A 12605-nucleotide genomic window follows, 5' to 3' on the forward strand; every position below is an offset into this window, starting at 1 on the left:
CATATCACAAGAAGCTCGTACGTTTCAGTAAAGCTAAATCACATTCCCCCATCCTTATTCTAAAGTTCATGTTAATAATATCCGCTCCTTTTTCATAAGTAAAAGACATAAAATGGTCAAGTAACACTGCGATTATAAACACAATATGGCCGTCAATACTCATCGTTGGACAAAATACATACGCAATGTAAAAGGTTGCCCGAACGCTGTGACATTTCGAACTGAATTCGTGGAGTAACGGTCAGAAATGACAAGGGGGGTAGCTTGACGAGACGAATGGAACTTTAATTCGCTTGTCGACTTTTATATAATATGTTGAATCACAAAAATAAGTGTCTCTCCGATCCAAAAAAAGGCGGTTGCGAATAATCCTAACGATAAGTGGTTACACTATCATGTGCTTCACACCAAACATGTCTACCACATCATATTGTAGCCAAGCTACCCTGACGACACCGGACATGTGGATTGACAAACTTCCACGTCGCCCACCTCTCCCCCTTCCTAATTCTCTGGCACGTCGTACGTCTTCATGACGTCTCCACGTGCGTCATCATCGCTCTCTACGTTCCACGACCAGCAGGAGGCACTGCGTAAGATTCTCATGCGTCGTTCGTTGCGCGTGTGGGCGTCCAAGTCGCGCCAGGAGCGACAAAGTCTCGCAGAGGATCTCCTGCACCTCTTTTCAAGCGCAAATTCGTCGTTTCCGACGCTCAGCTGTACCGAAATTGCCCAGCGACCCGTAACGCGTCGTCCAGGCGTCGAGGAAGTCAAGAATTGTGTTCTCACGAGTGTCTACCCGTGTCTCCCGCCACAGTGCGATGCGCTCCGTGGCGAGATTTGGCAGGTTCTTTTAAACGTCTACAAGCGCAACCAACACGGCTCAGCAGCCCAAGAATTCGACCGAATGTTGCAACGACTTGGAAAGCTTCCACGCGACCCGCTTCTTATTGACGAATGTGGCGACGTAGCTGCGATTCTCGAGCCCACGGATCGCAAAACCCGCGACCGTCTGCAGCAGGAAATTGAGGTGCTATTAATGTGGTTCTTGACAACCAAGAGTGTCGCGTACATGTCAGGCATGGCACGTGTCGTTGCGCCCTTCTTCTTGCTCAAGATGCCCCTATCAACGATCTACGACTGTTATTATCAATACTGTGCCCACTTTATGCCGCACTTTGTTGTCGCTGACACGATTTTTTCCGACTCGAATGGAGTCATTGGAAATCCTAGCACAAATAGTACGACTCGCGGCAGTAATACGAGTCTCGACGATGTTTTCTCCAGTCAAACAAAGAGCAAAGTCGAACGATCAAGCTCGACCGAATCAGCGTCCTCGTTCCTAGAGGAAGCCAAGGAACAAGCCGAGGAAGACGCAATACAACTCGTAAGTCGAGAACGGCAGCAATTAATCGAGCAATTGCTGAGTTACCATGCTCCACGGTTAGCACATTGTTTAAATCAATGGTGTGGCAACGAATGGAGCGTGGCGGGTAAATTATTTGCCAAGGATTTTTTAATGGGTCATTTGTATCAAGTCGTGCCCCCCGCAGCCTTTGTGTACGTCATGGACCAATATTTGCTCACTGGCGACTCGCTCGTGGGACTATTTATTGTAATTGCAGCACTGATTCGTCGAGAAGACGTGCTCGTTGCGTGTGTATCGACGGAAGACGTGCAAGATGAAATTCGTGCAACTTTTGACGTTGCAGCATTTGCAGACTCGGAGACTGTGCGGTTTCTATGTCTTTTAGCAGCGCGATTACGGAGTCAAACGCCCAAGACGTACAAGTGTTTGCAACGCGAAGGCACGGGTGCGATTCGATGTTCGTCGCGTCAAGCGATTGAAATCGCGTTTGGATCCGGAGCTCGTGTCGTGACAAAGAAAACATGGACTCGTCCCAGTAGTGGAAGCATTGGAAGTGCATCGTCCAGTGTGGTTGCTGCTCCTTTTAGTACGGATCGAAAATCCACAGCGGAAGCGGCAGTGGATATGTCGCAATGGGTCATGAAAGAGTCGCGTTCAATTGCCGGAAAAATCTTTTGGTATCACACGCAGACGGGAAAAACCCAATGGGAACATCCCGCCGACAAGCACGATCCACCATTGGCGTACTTTGCGTTGCCAGTAAGTGTTGAGGAAGTGGGGGCTCAATTAATGGGAAGTGGAGAGTTTTCGAGTGGTCTTACAAGCAATCTTCGGTACTTTGTCGTGGATTGTCGCGGATTGCGAAGCTCGGAAGAGTTAAAAAGTGGTCGTATTCCAGTTGCATATACGCTCGATCCGTCGGTGTTTGATTCTCCTGAATTAATTGCAAAGAGTCTAGCCGCGTTTAACCCAATGAAATCCCAAGTACATCTTGTGCTTGTAGGCCATGGCGTTGGCATTCCACCGGAACTCGTGACATCAGAAGATGCCAAGACAAGTATTCGAGATGCCGTGCGTTTGGATACGGATTGTCTTAATCAAGCTGCTTTGTTTTTTCAGAAGCGAGGGTTTCGATTCGTGAGTACTTTGGATGGCGGGTATGCTTCGTGGCATGCGTTTATGCGTGATCGTGTGGGTTCATCACCTCAAGAGCTCTTGAATCACGTGGCTGCCGAGTGTGTCTACTGTCGGTACGATGCATTTGTGCGCACAGGTGTCGATCCTTCTAAAAAGAACATCAAACCGAAATTTCGTCGAAAAAAAACCATGCCGACCACCACGTCAATGCCTGTGAATGGAGGTCAAGGGGATGGAAGTATTGTGTCAACAAGCAATGCCAATGCATCTACAAGTCAAAATAGTAGTGGAAGTTCTCGTGCTCCTAGACGGCAGTTGTCATTGTCTCGAAACTCGTTATCATCGATGAGGAACAAATTATCGGAAGTATCGATGCCAAAGAAATGGACTTGGAAGCGACGGTCGTTAAGAGATACTCGGACAATTAATCAGAACCACAGCGGCTCGTCGTCCGAGACGGCGACGGTAGATGATGGGGGCAGTGAACACGACTCTTTTACGGACGAGCAAGAGGAAAAGAGCGAAGAAATTACACACGAAATGCTTCGTGCGGCACTCGAGGACGCGGAAGATGCCATGACGAGTGTAGAAGGAACGAATGAGAATCAGTTCGTGGGCGTGTTTACGATAGACTATAGCGAAGACGAGGATGAGGATAGTAAGCTTCATGAGACGCAAGGAAGAGAAAAGGAGGAATGTCCGAGTGCTTTTTCAATGAAAGCTGTCGTTGGTGCTGAAACGGAGTCGAAATCGTCGGAATGAAGATGTTGTCGGTGATCGTGTATCAAAAGTAGCCGCTTTGGGTGTATCATGAATGTACTAGAGACTTTATTAGCTAGCAAGACAAACTTCTTGCCAACTCTTTGCTATGTGTGGAAAGCACGGCTGCGTGTAGAATCAAATAAAGCTATCAATTCATGTCACCCAGATCGTTAAGCCACGGAATTAATCGCGTTGTAATAAAGATACAAGCGATTGAGCGATGACGTAGCTGTTAAAAATAAAAGTCGTTGCAAAAAAAGATGCGAGGTTAAAGTTGGAAGTAAATTTAGCGGGTAAAGTAAACTGGAAACTAAAAATACGATTTTTATATTTCCAAATGGAACCTTTTTAATGGGTACTTTCTGGTTGTAAGTGGACGTGTTTAAAATATGCGACACGCGACGGAGAGGTTTCTTATGCTTCATTCATTAGTTTCATCTTTTAAGTGATTTGTAGTCGATAGAATTCCAATGGATCAAATCAGCGACGCCGTCTAATGTTAATTTCTCAAAACGCCACCTTTGGATCATTCCGTCCAAGATGGGGCTGTTTACAGGCTTTTGCCACCTCAACCGTATTTGCCACTCTTCTGGTAGAATATTTTTTCATCAAATGTCTTGCGATCGCTTCATTAGTAGCATTTTCGTTTGGCGAACTTCTTATATATTGATATTTTTTTAGTTTCAAACAGACGCTTTAATTTCGTCAACGAGATGGCATTATCAAGATCGATCAATTCGCTTTGCATCCAATGCCAACCTCTGACAAAAGAATAGCTCCGCTTGAGAGAATTCATGATTTCCTCCGCAATGTCCACAGTAATTGGTTTGAATTTTTAAACAAAGGTACAGGCGGAAAGGGCTTGTAGCTTTCTCAATCCACCGTTCGCATCGGTGTTAAACGCTATCTCGGACTCGTCTCGTTTCACACCTGTAACGGGGCACAACGACTTGTACTGCTTCAGTACAAGTCCACTTCGCACTGCTTCAGTTGCGAGTGGTGCCTAACGTTATTTCACGTACACTAGTACGTGCAGAGAAAGACTTCTCTTTAAGGTTACAAGCTTAAAGAGGGTAAAATGAATATTCCGTTACAACTCCCGCCTGAGCAGCATCTGCCGCGAGAAGTAAAGCTGCAAAACGAGCGTGGAAAAGCGGCGAGCCATTAATCTCTTTTTGTGATTATTATGGTCAATTTCTTCACTCGATGAAAGACGGCCAGACTGTGTCTCACGGCCTTTAGGCATGAGTGATTGGCAAATTTGTTGAAAAGTTGGTACGCAATAATAATGTCGTTGGCAAAGTAGGTAAAGATATATAAACGCCGGCTATACCGGGTTTATCTAACAACATCTTCTCGCGCTATTCGCAAGAAACGTCGTTCTGAATCAGTACTAGCCACCCTACACTGATAATAGCGAAGACAAGAATATTATGTCTAGCAAATATCAACAATATAAGAAGATAATATTATCAATCTGTGATAAATAGAAATAAATATGTAACGAACTACCCCGTTTACCACTTGGTGTCCTTTAGTAGACATTGCGGAAAACGCGATGCGTTTCACCTGGTAGCACCTCGTAATCGATCAACGGCCACGTACCTACCATCCAACATGGACTTACTGGATAAACAAGGAGCGGCTTACGCCTTGCGTGAAGGCTTACACGCTACGCCTGAGAGGTTCACACATTTGACTGATCTCAAATGTATATCAATCAAATTATTGAGTCGGACCGTAGGCGGGTCAGCCGTTAACGCAATGTTGTCCGCTTAACTAACAAACGTTTAACACGTGGGCATTAACCAAGTCATACAACATGAACTTAACATGGTCAGGGCTCTCAACATGTATGCTGCTGATAGAAGAAGGTGTACAATAGCCGAAGTTGTTTGGACGCAGCACTTACGTGTTGCTAGCCGGCGCATACGCGCCGGCCCGAAAGTTGGGAATTGATATCTCCAATTTTAAGACGGTCGTCAATGAGTTATTGCTGCGATGGCTCGTCGAACTAGACGAAGCCATACAAGCTTGTCGCATTAAAACGATGCGACTGCAGTTAAATTTGGCAAGTGTACCTAAGACATTACGTGCCAAAGCCTGGTCCTTAGGGCTCAAGCTTCATGACCCGTTGACCTCCTTCGTTTGAGTCGTATCAGTCTTCAAGAGTAGTCGCGGCTCAGACAAACGTCAGAGCCGCCATGTGCCGAATTTGGAGCTCGAGCAGAGATTTTGGATTTGAATTAAGCAAAGTTTAACCTTCACGCTTTTACCCAGCCCATCCAATACTTAGTCATTTGTATCGTGACTTAATTAATTTATAATGAGGGACAGGTTACATAGGGTCTTTAGGATAGTCTCTAGACTCACCTGTTCCGTCTCGAATAAAAGACGCTATACGAAGCTGCCTCTATAGTGGAACAGGATGACTTTACCTTGAAACAAGCCTTTGCTGCTTATCGTTCACCGAGACGACGAGAAGCTGGTGGTTCCCCACCAAACCAATGGACCTGGCTTGTGTAGGTAAATAAGTAACCTCGCTTGTCTAGTTACAAACGCGTGCAAAAATGCAGGGCGCTGCCGACAGACATGGCACTACGTCTATGAATGTGGTGCCTTGCCCCGCTCAGTGCCAAGAAACACAGTGATCGAATTATTGCTAAGAATAGCTGCAGGACGCGAGTCCGACGCTGTTACGGTATCGCAAGAGCGAGGCGAACCGTAAGAAAATGGTCGTGATCATTACGGAAACAGCGCCCTACTTACCCAGAGACATCAAAAGAACTTGCAGGTATCTTAGCGAAAGATGCTCCGAACACACGTATATTGTGTGTTTATGCTCCTGGTGACGAGGATCCCCCATCGCCATGATAGACAAAGTGGCATAGCATTTGTCAAATCGAGCCTTTGTGGACTGTGGGCGTCGTAAAATTGAGATCTACGTCAATGGTAGAAGATCGAAGGCTTAAGCTCGTTACCGCGATTTACCCCTAACGAAGATGACATGCGCATTGCAACAGGCGCATCTGTCACAGCAAAGAAACGTGCAGCTGGCGCCAAACGCACGGTAGAAGTAAGAAGCACGATGATGATGGCATCGTGCTAGATTTAGATGACAAATTTAATGTCACCAAGGATTATCATGGGTTAATAAGTACGAGCCTCGCAACAATTGGCAGCATGAAGTCGTGAAGATGCCTGTTTCTTGTCTCTCAGGTTTCTAGCTGATGAATGTCTTGAGCGTTCACAAGCGTGTGGGTAATTTACGAGTAAGGGCGACGGCGTCATCTGTGGAACGTTTGTCAGTACCACTGCACAAGACGGCTGTGTCCAAGCACGGAAAACGTACAAAGTCTACAACTCGATAAGTCGTGTGGACCGGGACAAGAATGCTCGCCTATTTAGCTGCAAAAGTATGAAATGCCTGTCTATATGGGACAATCCAGATTCTAAATCGACTGGAGAGTCGATTGTAGAAGATCTTGCTGTGGTGCGCAACTACAGCTCGAGGCACTACCCAAACTAGTACGGGACAAGTATCCAGATTTTGAGAGAACAAGTCTCATAAATACTGAGGAAATAAGTCCCTGGAAACCGATGGAAATTATTTTCAAGCAATTATTGCGTACAAGCGCAATTTTTGGTAAAAACTCAATCGTCAACGCTAGCATCGAACGGTTCTTGCGTGGTCTGGGTGGTGGCGAAGTCAAGCAGATATGCGTACTAGTCACCGGTGACGAGTTTGCGTTTGCAGTATTACTTATCTGAGAACAAACGGGATCTCAGCAGCTCATCGATGGTCAAAAGTATTTCAGATGATACGCTTGGATTGATATGTTACGTCCGGGGGTCGTTAGAAGCAAATTCTTTTTACAATGATGTGATCAAATTCAGGATGTGTTCCTGATTCAATATCATGCACTCGACACAAAATCGATCTGATACTAGGTTCGAAAAACCGCTTCATGAAGCAGTGGCCACTGGCTCGTGAGCAACTATAAGCAATAGGCAAGTCTTTGCCGATCAGCGGCGATGCTAACAGCCGAGTCGGCATGTTGACTTTTGAATATCAGCCTTTTCACTTTTTTTATCGTAAAGGTCGCTGGCAGAGTTTGCAGTATCCTTGTAAGCACGTGCCTATATGCAAACAATTTGCGCTTAAGCATAAAAGCGATACTTTGAAAAACCGGACTTCTGTAACTAAGTAAGGACAATACTTCAACCACTGACCTAATTTGTATTTTTCTCGAGAGATCGATTCCCGTTTGTGATACTCAAGTTTGCAAAATTGCGAAGCAATTTGATGTAGCTCACGTAGCCGTTTTTTTGCGCGCGTCATGTAATGTCGTCCGGGCAAGAGTGCATAGTAAAAGCGACACTGTCGGTTGTAACTATCAATACATATTAAAATTACTCTGCTTTTGTTACGAGTGACCAATGTCAACGTACGAATTTGCTCGTGGTTTGCTCTTTTAAAGTAAATGTAAATGGATTTTGGCTGTAAATGCATACAGCGGCTGTAAAGCAATCTCTAGCTTCAGTCCGCTCGAACGCCGTCAAGTATGTACATGCATCCTTGTACAAACTTCTCATTGTAACGGGGCACCCTTTGCTAGTACTGACAGCAGTACTAGTCAATCTACACTGATTCCAGTAAATATGGGAAGGCTCGGTTACTTCACGTACACTACGTGCAGAGGAATACTACAGGTATCTAAGTGGTCTTAGCTATTAAAAATAAATTTTATGGATTTAGAATAGGGAAAAAAATAATATTGTTTAAACTTATATTAAGTTCCTACGTAAGGATCTTCTATCTACTACTGACTTTAATATATTAATAACAAACTATGTATGGCGCCCACTTGCTCACCGCATAATTGTGTCTTGTAACGATTAGCAGGTTTCACTTGAGCTTAAATCAACAAATCAATAGAATTAATGTCATACTGCGTCAATATTACCAAGTTTGATAATTGTACTATTGAGTCAAAATTAGTAAAGATAATAGTCACCGGGAATAAGAATACGTAGTTAGTGAAAAGCAGTAGATCTTTACCAATCACATAGATGCTGGAATGTAAAGCTGAAAAATCGTGTCGCAAATCCACGATAAGCTCGGCAAACACGAATGTCAATATGAATACCAGGACTGAACCAAACAAAAGATGGCCTTCTGCTGTTGGAGTTTTAGCCGTGTCACTTAAGCGTGTGTATTACTATTTTAAGTTACACGCTCACTTATGTCTTGACTATTATCAATTATGTTCATAACTCGCGTTGTTAGCAAATTAGATGCTTTCTGCTCTCGTATAGTCACATTTATTATTGTTTTACATTTACTAAAACCATATTTTTGGTTCGCTTTATGCAAACAATTTATACTTTCTAATATAAGCTGATCAAATCGAATATATTAGACTGAATTCTACGAGAATACTGAGTGAGCGACGAAAAGGAAGTTGTATTGATATCTCAGAAGATTTGATTTCATAACTTTGTGCTGCGGCTCATAAGGAGTCAATGAGTTTTCAATTCTCTTAATGACTCTATTTGTACCACAGCACGCCGATAATGAAATTGATTCTAATTTAGCGCTTTATGCACAATAAAAAATGTACGGAGACATTTTCTAATGAACCAGATTGTGGCAATTTTTCTCGCCAATATGGCGACCACACTGTCGATGGAAATCCGCGTGCTTGCTTACTGCTGCAGGGTTTCCGGCTGTTTAAAAGTTCGCATTATGAGCGCTTTCGCCCAACTCGTGCATAAATGAAAGGGCTAATTTGTGTTGGATGCTAAAGTTATTTAAATAATCTGGATGCCCTTGTTATTGCAATAAACAATATGGCAGTGCTGCACGATGGTCCGTTCAAACATCCTTGCAAGGCGTGGCCTCTGTTATTTACAAGTTGATGAGGTTAGCCTCATCAACTGGGGCAGCCACACATAATGTCTGTGTGTGAGGAGCAACTTTCGTCAAAAGACCTGCAAATTCTCTTGACGTTGCTGGATCAGTATGATGTTCCGCAACTACTGAACCCATCCCTTTCTTACGATCCACCTCACCGTTGCGATTTCGTAACAGCGTCGGATCCGTATCATATGCTGTTGCTAGCAGAAAGACGATGTTTTGCTCAGTTGTTCTAGGTACTGGGTGTGGGGCACTACACTTATAGGCGTTGTGACCTGTCTTTTGACAACGAATGCATCTTTAAAATTGTTTGTAACTTGAAGAGCGAGGTCCCACGCTCTCTACATACGAGAGATTCGTTGGTTCTTGTCCTCAATTCTTTTGTCGGCTATGTGGACAATAAGCGTCAGAGCGGATAAAAACTGTTTTAGGCTTTACTCCTCCTGCTCTGCTTCAGCGATCGCTTGATCACGCGACTTGAATTCGAGCTGGAACAAGTGTGTCTTGACAGGATCGTCTGCAAGACATCAGACTTGCACGGCTCTTCCGTCAACGATATGCTATCAAGGAGCTCTGTTATTTGTGCCTCATCGAGCACTTTTTGTTTATGCTCCTAACTGTGTGTGTAACGGGGTATTGCCGACTTGTACTGCTTCAGCACAAGTCCACTTTGCACTGCTTCAGTACAAGTCCACTTTGCACTGCTTCAGTGCAAGTGGTGCCTCACGTTACTTTACGTACACTAGTACGTGCAGAGGAAGTCTCTTTAAAACACTTGCTTTTAAAGAGGTTTTTTTAAATACTGTAATTAACAAAATTAAGTTCTTCTATTTCTATTTTAATTTACTTACTTAATGATATACCAACGCAAAACATGTAATAAAGTCTTATCTGTCTCTTTCTTTGCGCGCGTCCAGTGATAAATGGACCGCGGAGCAAGTATATATAATAGCATGTTCGGTTCCGACGATGAGTATGATTCCTCATTGCCAGTGCCGTCTCCGTGCCGTCATCCGCACATATATATGTGTGTGGTGATGACGATTGCGTAAGCCATCGTAATAAGTGCCGTGTGGTATCCCTGCTTTAGTGTATACCACTCAGAGGACCGTAGACACTAAAATGTCTCGTCTTGCCCCTGCAAAAAAGCAGTGGGTTTTGCCCGAACAGCTAATTAATAGCTTGTCTGGAGAGGCAACTCCTCACAATAAATATTCCTTATTTATTGCGACAAAGCTACACGGTCTTGGACCCAGCGCGAAGAACTTATGCGCTGAAGCAGATTGTTATTTCGATGCTTTTCTTTAGCATCGATGGTATAGTGGCAACAACAAGTGAGATAAAAGCTTGTTGATGCAAGCCTGGAATTCACAATGTGAAAGACAGTGGACGCGAAGCCTGGCTTCAAAGATTAATCTGATTCGCGTTAAGTTTCTTTGAACGGTGCAAGAATTAAATTGCATCGGTTATCGCGTGAGGCTGGACTTCCATGCCTCGCTTTGGGTGATTCCTGTCCGTGTTGTGTCGACAACACGAAACAAGTGAAGGGGACATATAATACCTTTCTTCAATTTGAGGAAGGGCTCACATCATTATCGAGATGCGCGGTGCAGCTGATGTTTTGCAATCGATTTACAAGCACCAAGGGCGCGTGTTTTCCGATGGACATTCGAATCCATCGGATGGGACTCGTCACACTCACGGACGAGATTCTCAACGTCAACAACCAGCTGGGAACGAGGCTCCCAGCTGTCATGCGAAGGTGGGTAATTGCGTCAGCGAACAAGATATTTCGTTCGCTACCCCTTCACATCACGTTGGTTACGATACCTTTCACAAGAAAACGTCGACCACCGTGAGAATCCACCAATGGTTGTATTGGAGGAGGGTCTTGATCACGATCGCAGTAAGCGTCTCTCATTAGGTAAGACGGTGCAGGCTCACCGTATTGGGCTCACCGTATTGAACAGTTGGAAGACCGTTCGAAAAGTGCGTACTTAATGCTGGAGTACGAACTGAAGTATCACGCTCTTCGTGACGAGGTGTCGTCAGCCCGCCGCGATTTTCGAGGAACTTCGTTTGGCATGAGAATTCCCAGACTCAACATGCGAGTCTGGTTCGTGATCACAAGAATCGTTTAAAGATTCTTGAAAGGGGTGGTTAGATCCGTCCGCGTAAGAATTAGCGTACTGATGGTGCGGGCGGAGTAGACAACGTCGAATGTAGAATGTGTCTGCATCCTTCGTGGCAATTCTATTGTACGCGTTTCTTCTGCGACGCAGTACATGGAATGGCCCAATGAACTTGGGTGGTAGTTTACTACTTCCCACATAAGAGACTCCATGCTTAGATAAGTTTACTGCAGGCAGTAGTATAGATCACTATTTTATATGATAGAACATTTGCTCTTTCATGTTTGTCTGCGTTCTGTTTCCGCCGGTCCACTGCGTTTGCAATGAAATTCTGTACGATACGGACTACTAAATCTCGAGCCAGCAAATATTCCTCTGCTAATTTATTTGTTTTGTCATTTTCAGTGCGCTTTGTGCGCACTGCTATGAGATAGATCTCTTCTTCGATGTTGAATGCTTCGGCATCGACATCAATCGCGTCGTTGGTAACTTCGACGCGTGATGAGCATGAGCCAGAAATGGTTTTGCTCGTGCGAGTCCACCCCCCCCTCTAAAACTAGAGGATTCATCTTACTGATAAAGTATGCGTAAATGGCGTAAGCCATTCGCGAAGAATGGTGTAATGGGCACACATCGGTTGGAGAAGCGTTGTTGTGGTTCATTTTCTTTATGAGCAAAATACCTTTTTATCTATTTTTATTGTTAGTTACTTAAATCCCTTTATTATGGGTAACAAATGTGGTCGCCGCCAGATATAAATTTGGCGGCCGAAATCGATTTTAAATTAGCTAAGGTAAGGTTTTTAGATGTTAATAATTAACCAAAGCAGATTTCCTTTTGATCTTAAAACGTTAAGTGCCTTTCTAAGGCTTGCGCATTGATCTGTAAGAGATAGAAGCCTTTCTAACGTATATCCTCTTGAGCACTAGTTGCCACTTGGTTCTACGAACCCCTGACTCCCTTAAACTAGGATTCCTTAAGGCTTAATAGCTTTAACGACTCCCTGAGTTGTTGAATTCATTAGTTCAATAGAACTAAGTGACTCACCGAGTCTGAAAGTCTTCCTCTAAATTAGGAGCGAGGTAGCTGCAATACACCTAATGAGCACTCCAGTCAATCTACGCCTGAGTCTTTACAAGACGAAATCCTCACGAAAATGAAAGAGGTTCCAGAACTGTCAGAAGCGCAATGCGCCGCTTGTGACAAGCTCAAAACTTTATTTGGGCTTGAACACATGGATTTTATTATCTCCCAGGGACCAGAGGTCCTGCATGCAAGGCTTGAA

The 12605-nt window shown here is 44.3% G+C and overlaps 1 protein-coding gene across 1 annotated transcript; it reads left to right on the forward strand.

Moving 5' to 3' along the window:
• Positions 1–532: 532 nt before the first annotated feature.
• On the forward strand, positions 533–3268 carry CCR75_000827 (uncharacterized protein; the record flags this gene model as incomplete). The annotated part of the gene is made up of 1 exon (XM_067958933.1): positions 533–3268. One exon carries the CDS (start codon positions 533–535, stop codon positions 3266–3268), a length of 2736 nt encoding a protein of 911 aa, XP_067819469.1.
• Between the last annotated feature and the right edge of the window lie 9337 nt (positions 3269–12605).

The sequence above is a fragment of the Bremia lactucae genome, linkage group LG9 (assembly GCF_004359215.1).
Source record: "Bremia lactucae strain SF5 linkage group LG9, whole genome shotgun sequence".
Taxonomy (NCBI): domain Eukaryota; phylum Oomycota; class Peronosporomycetes; order Peronosporales; family Peronosporaceae; genus Bremia; species Bremia lactucae.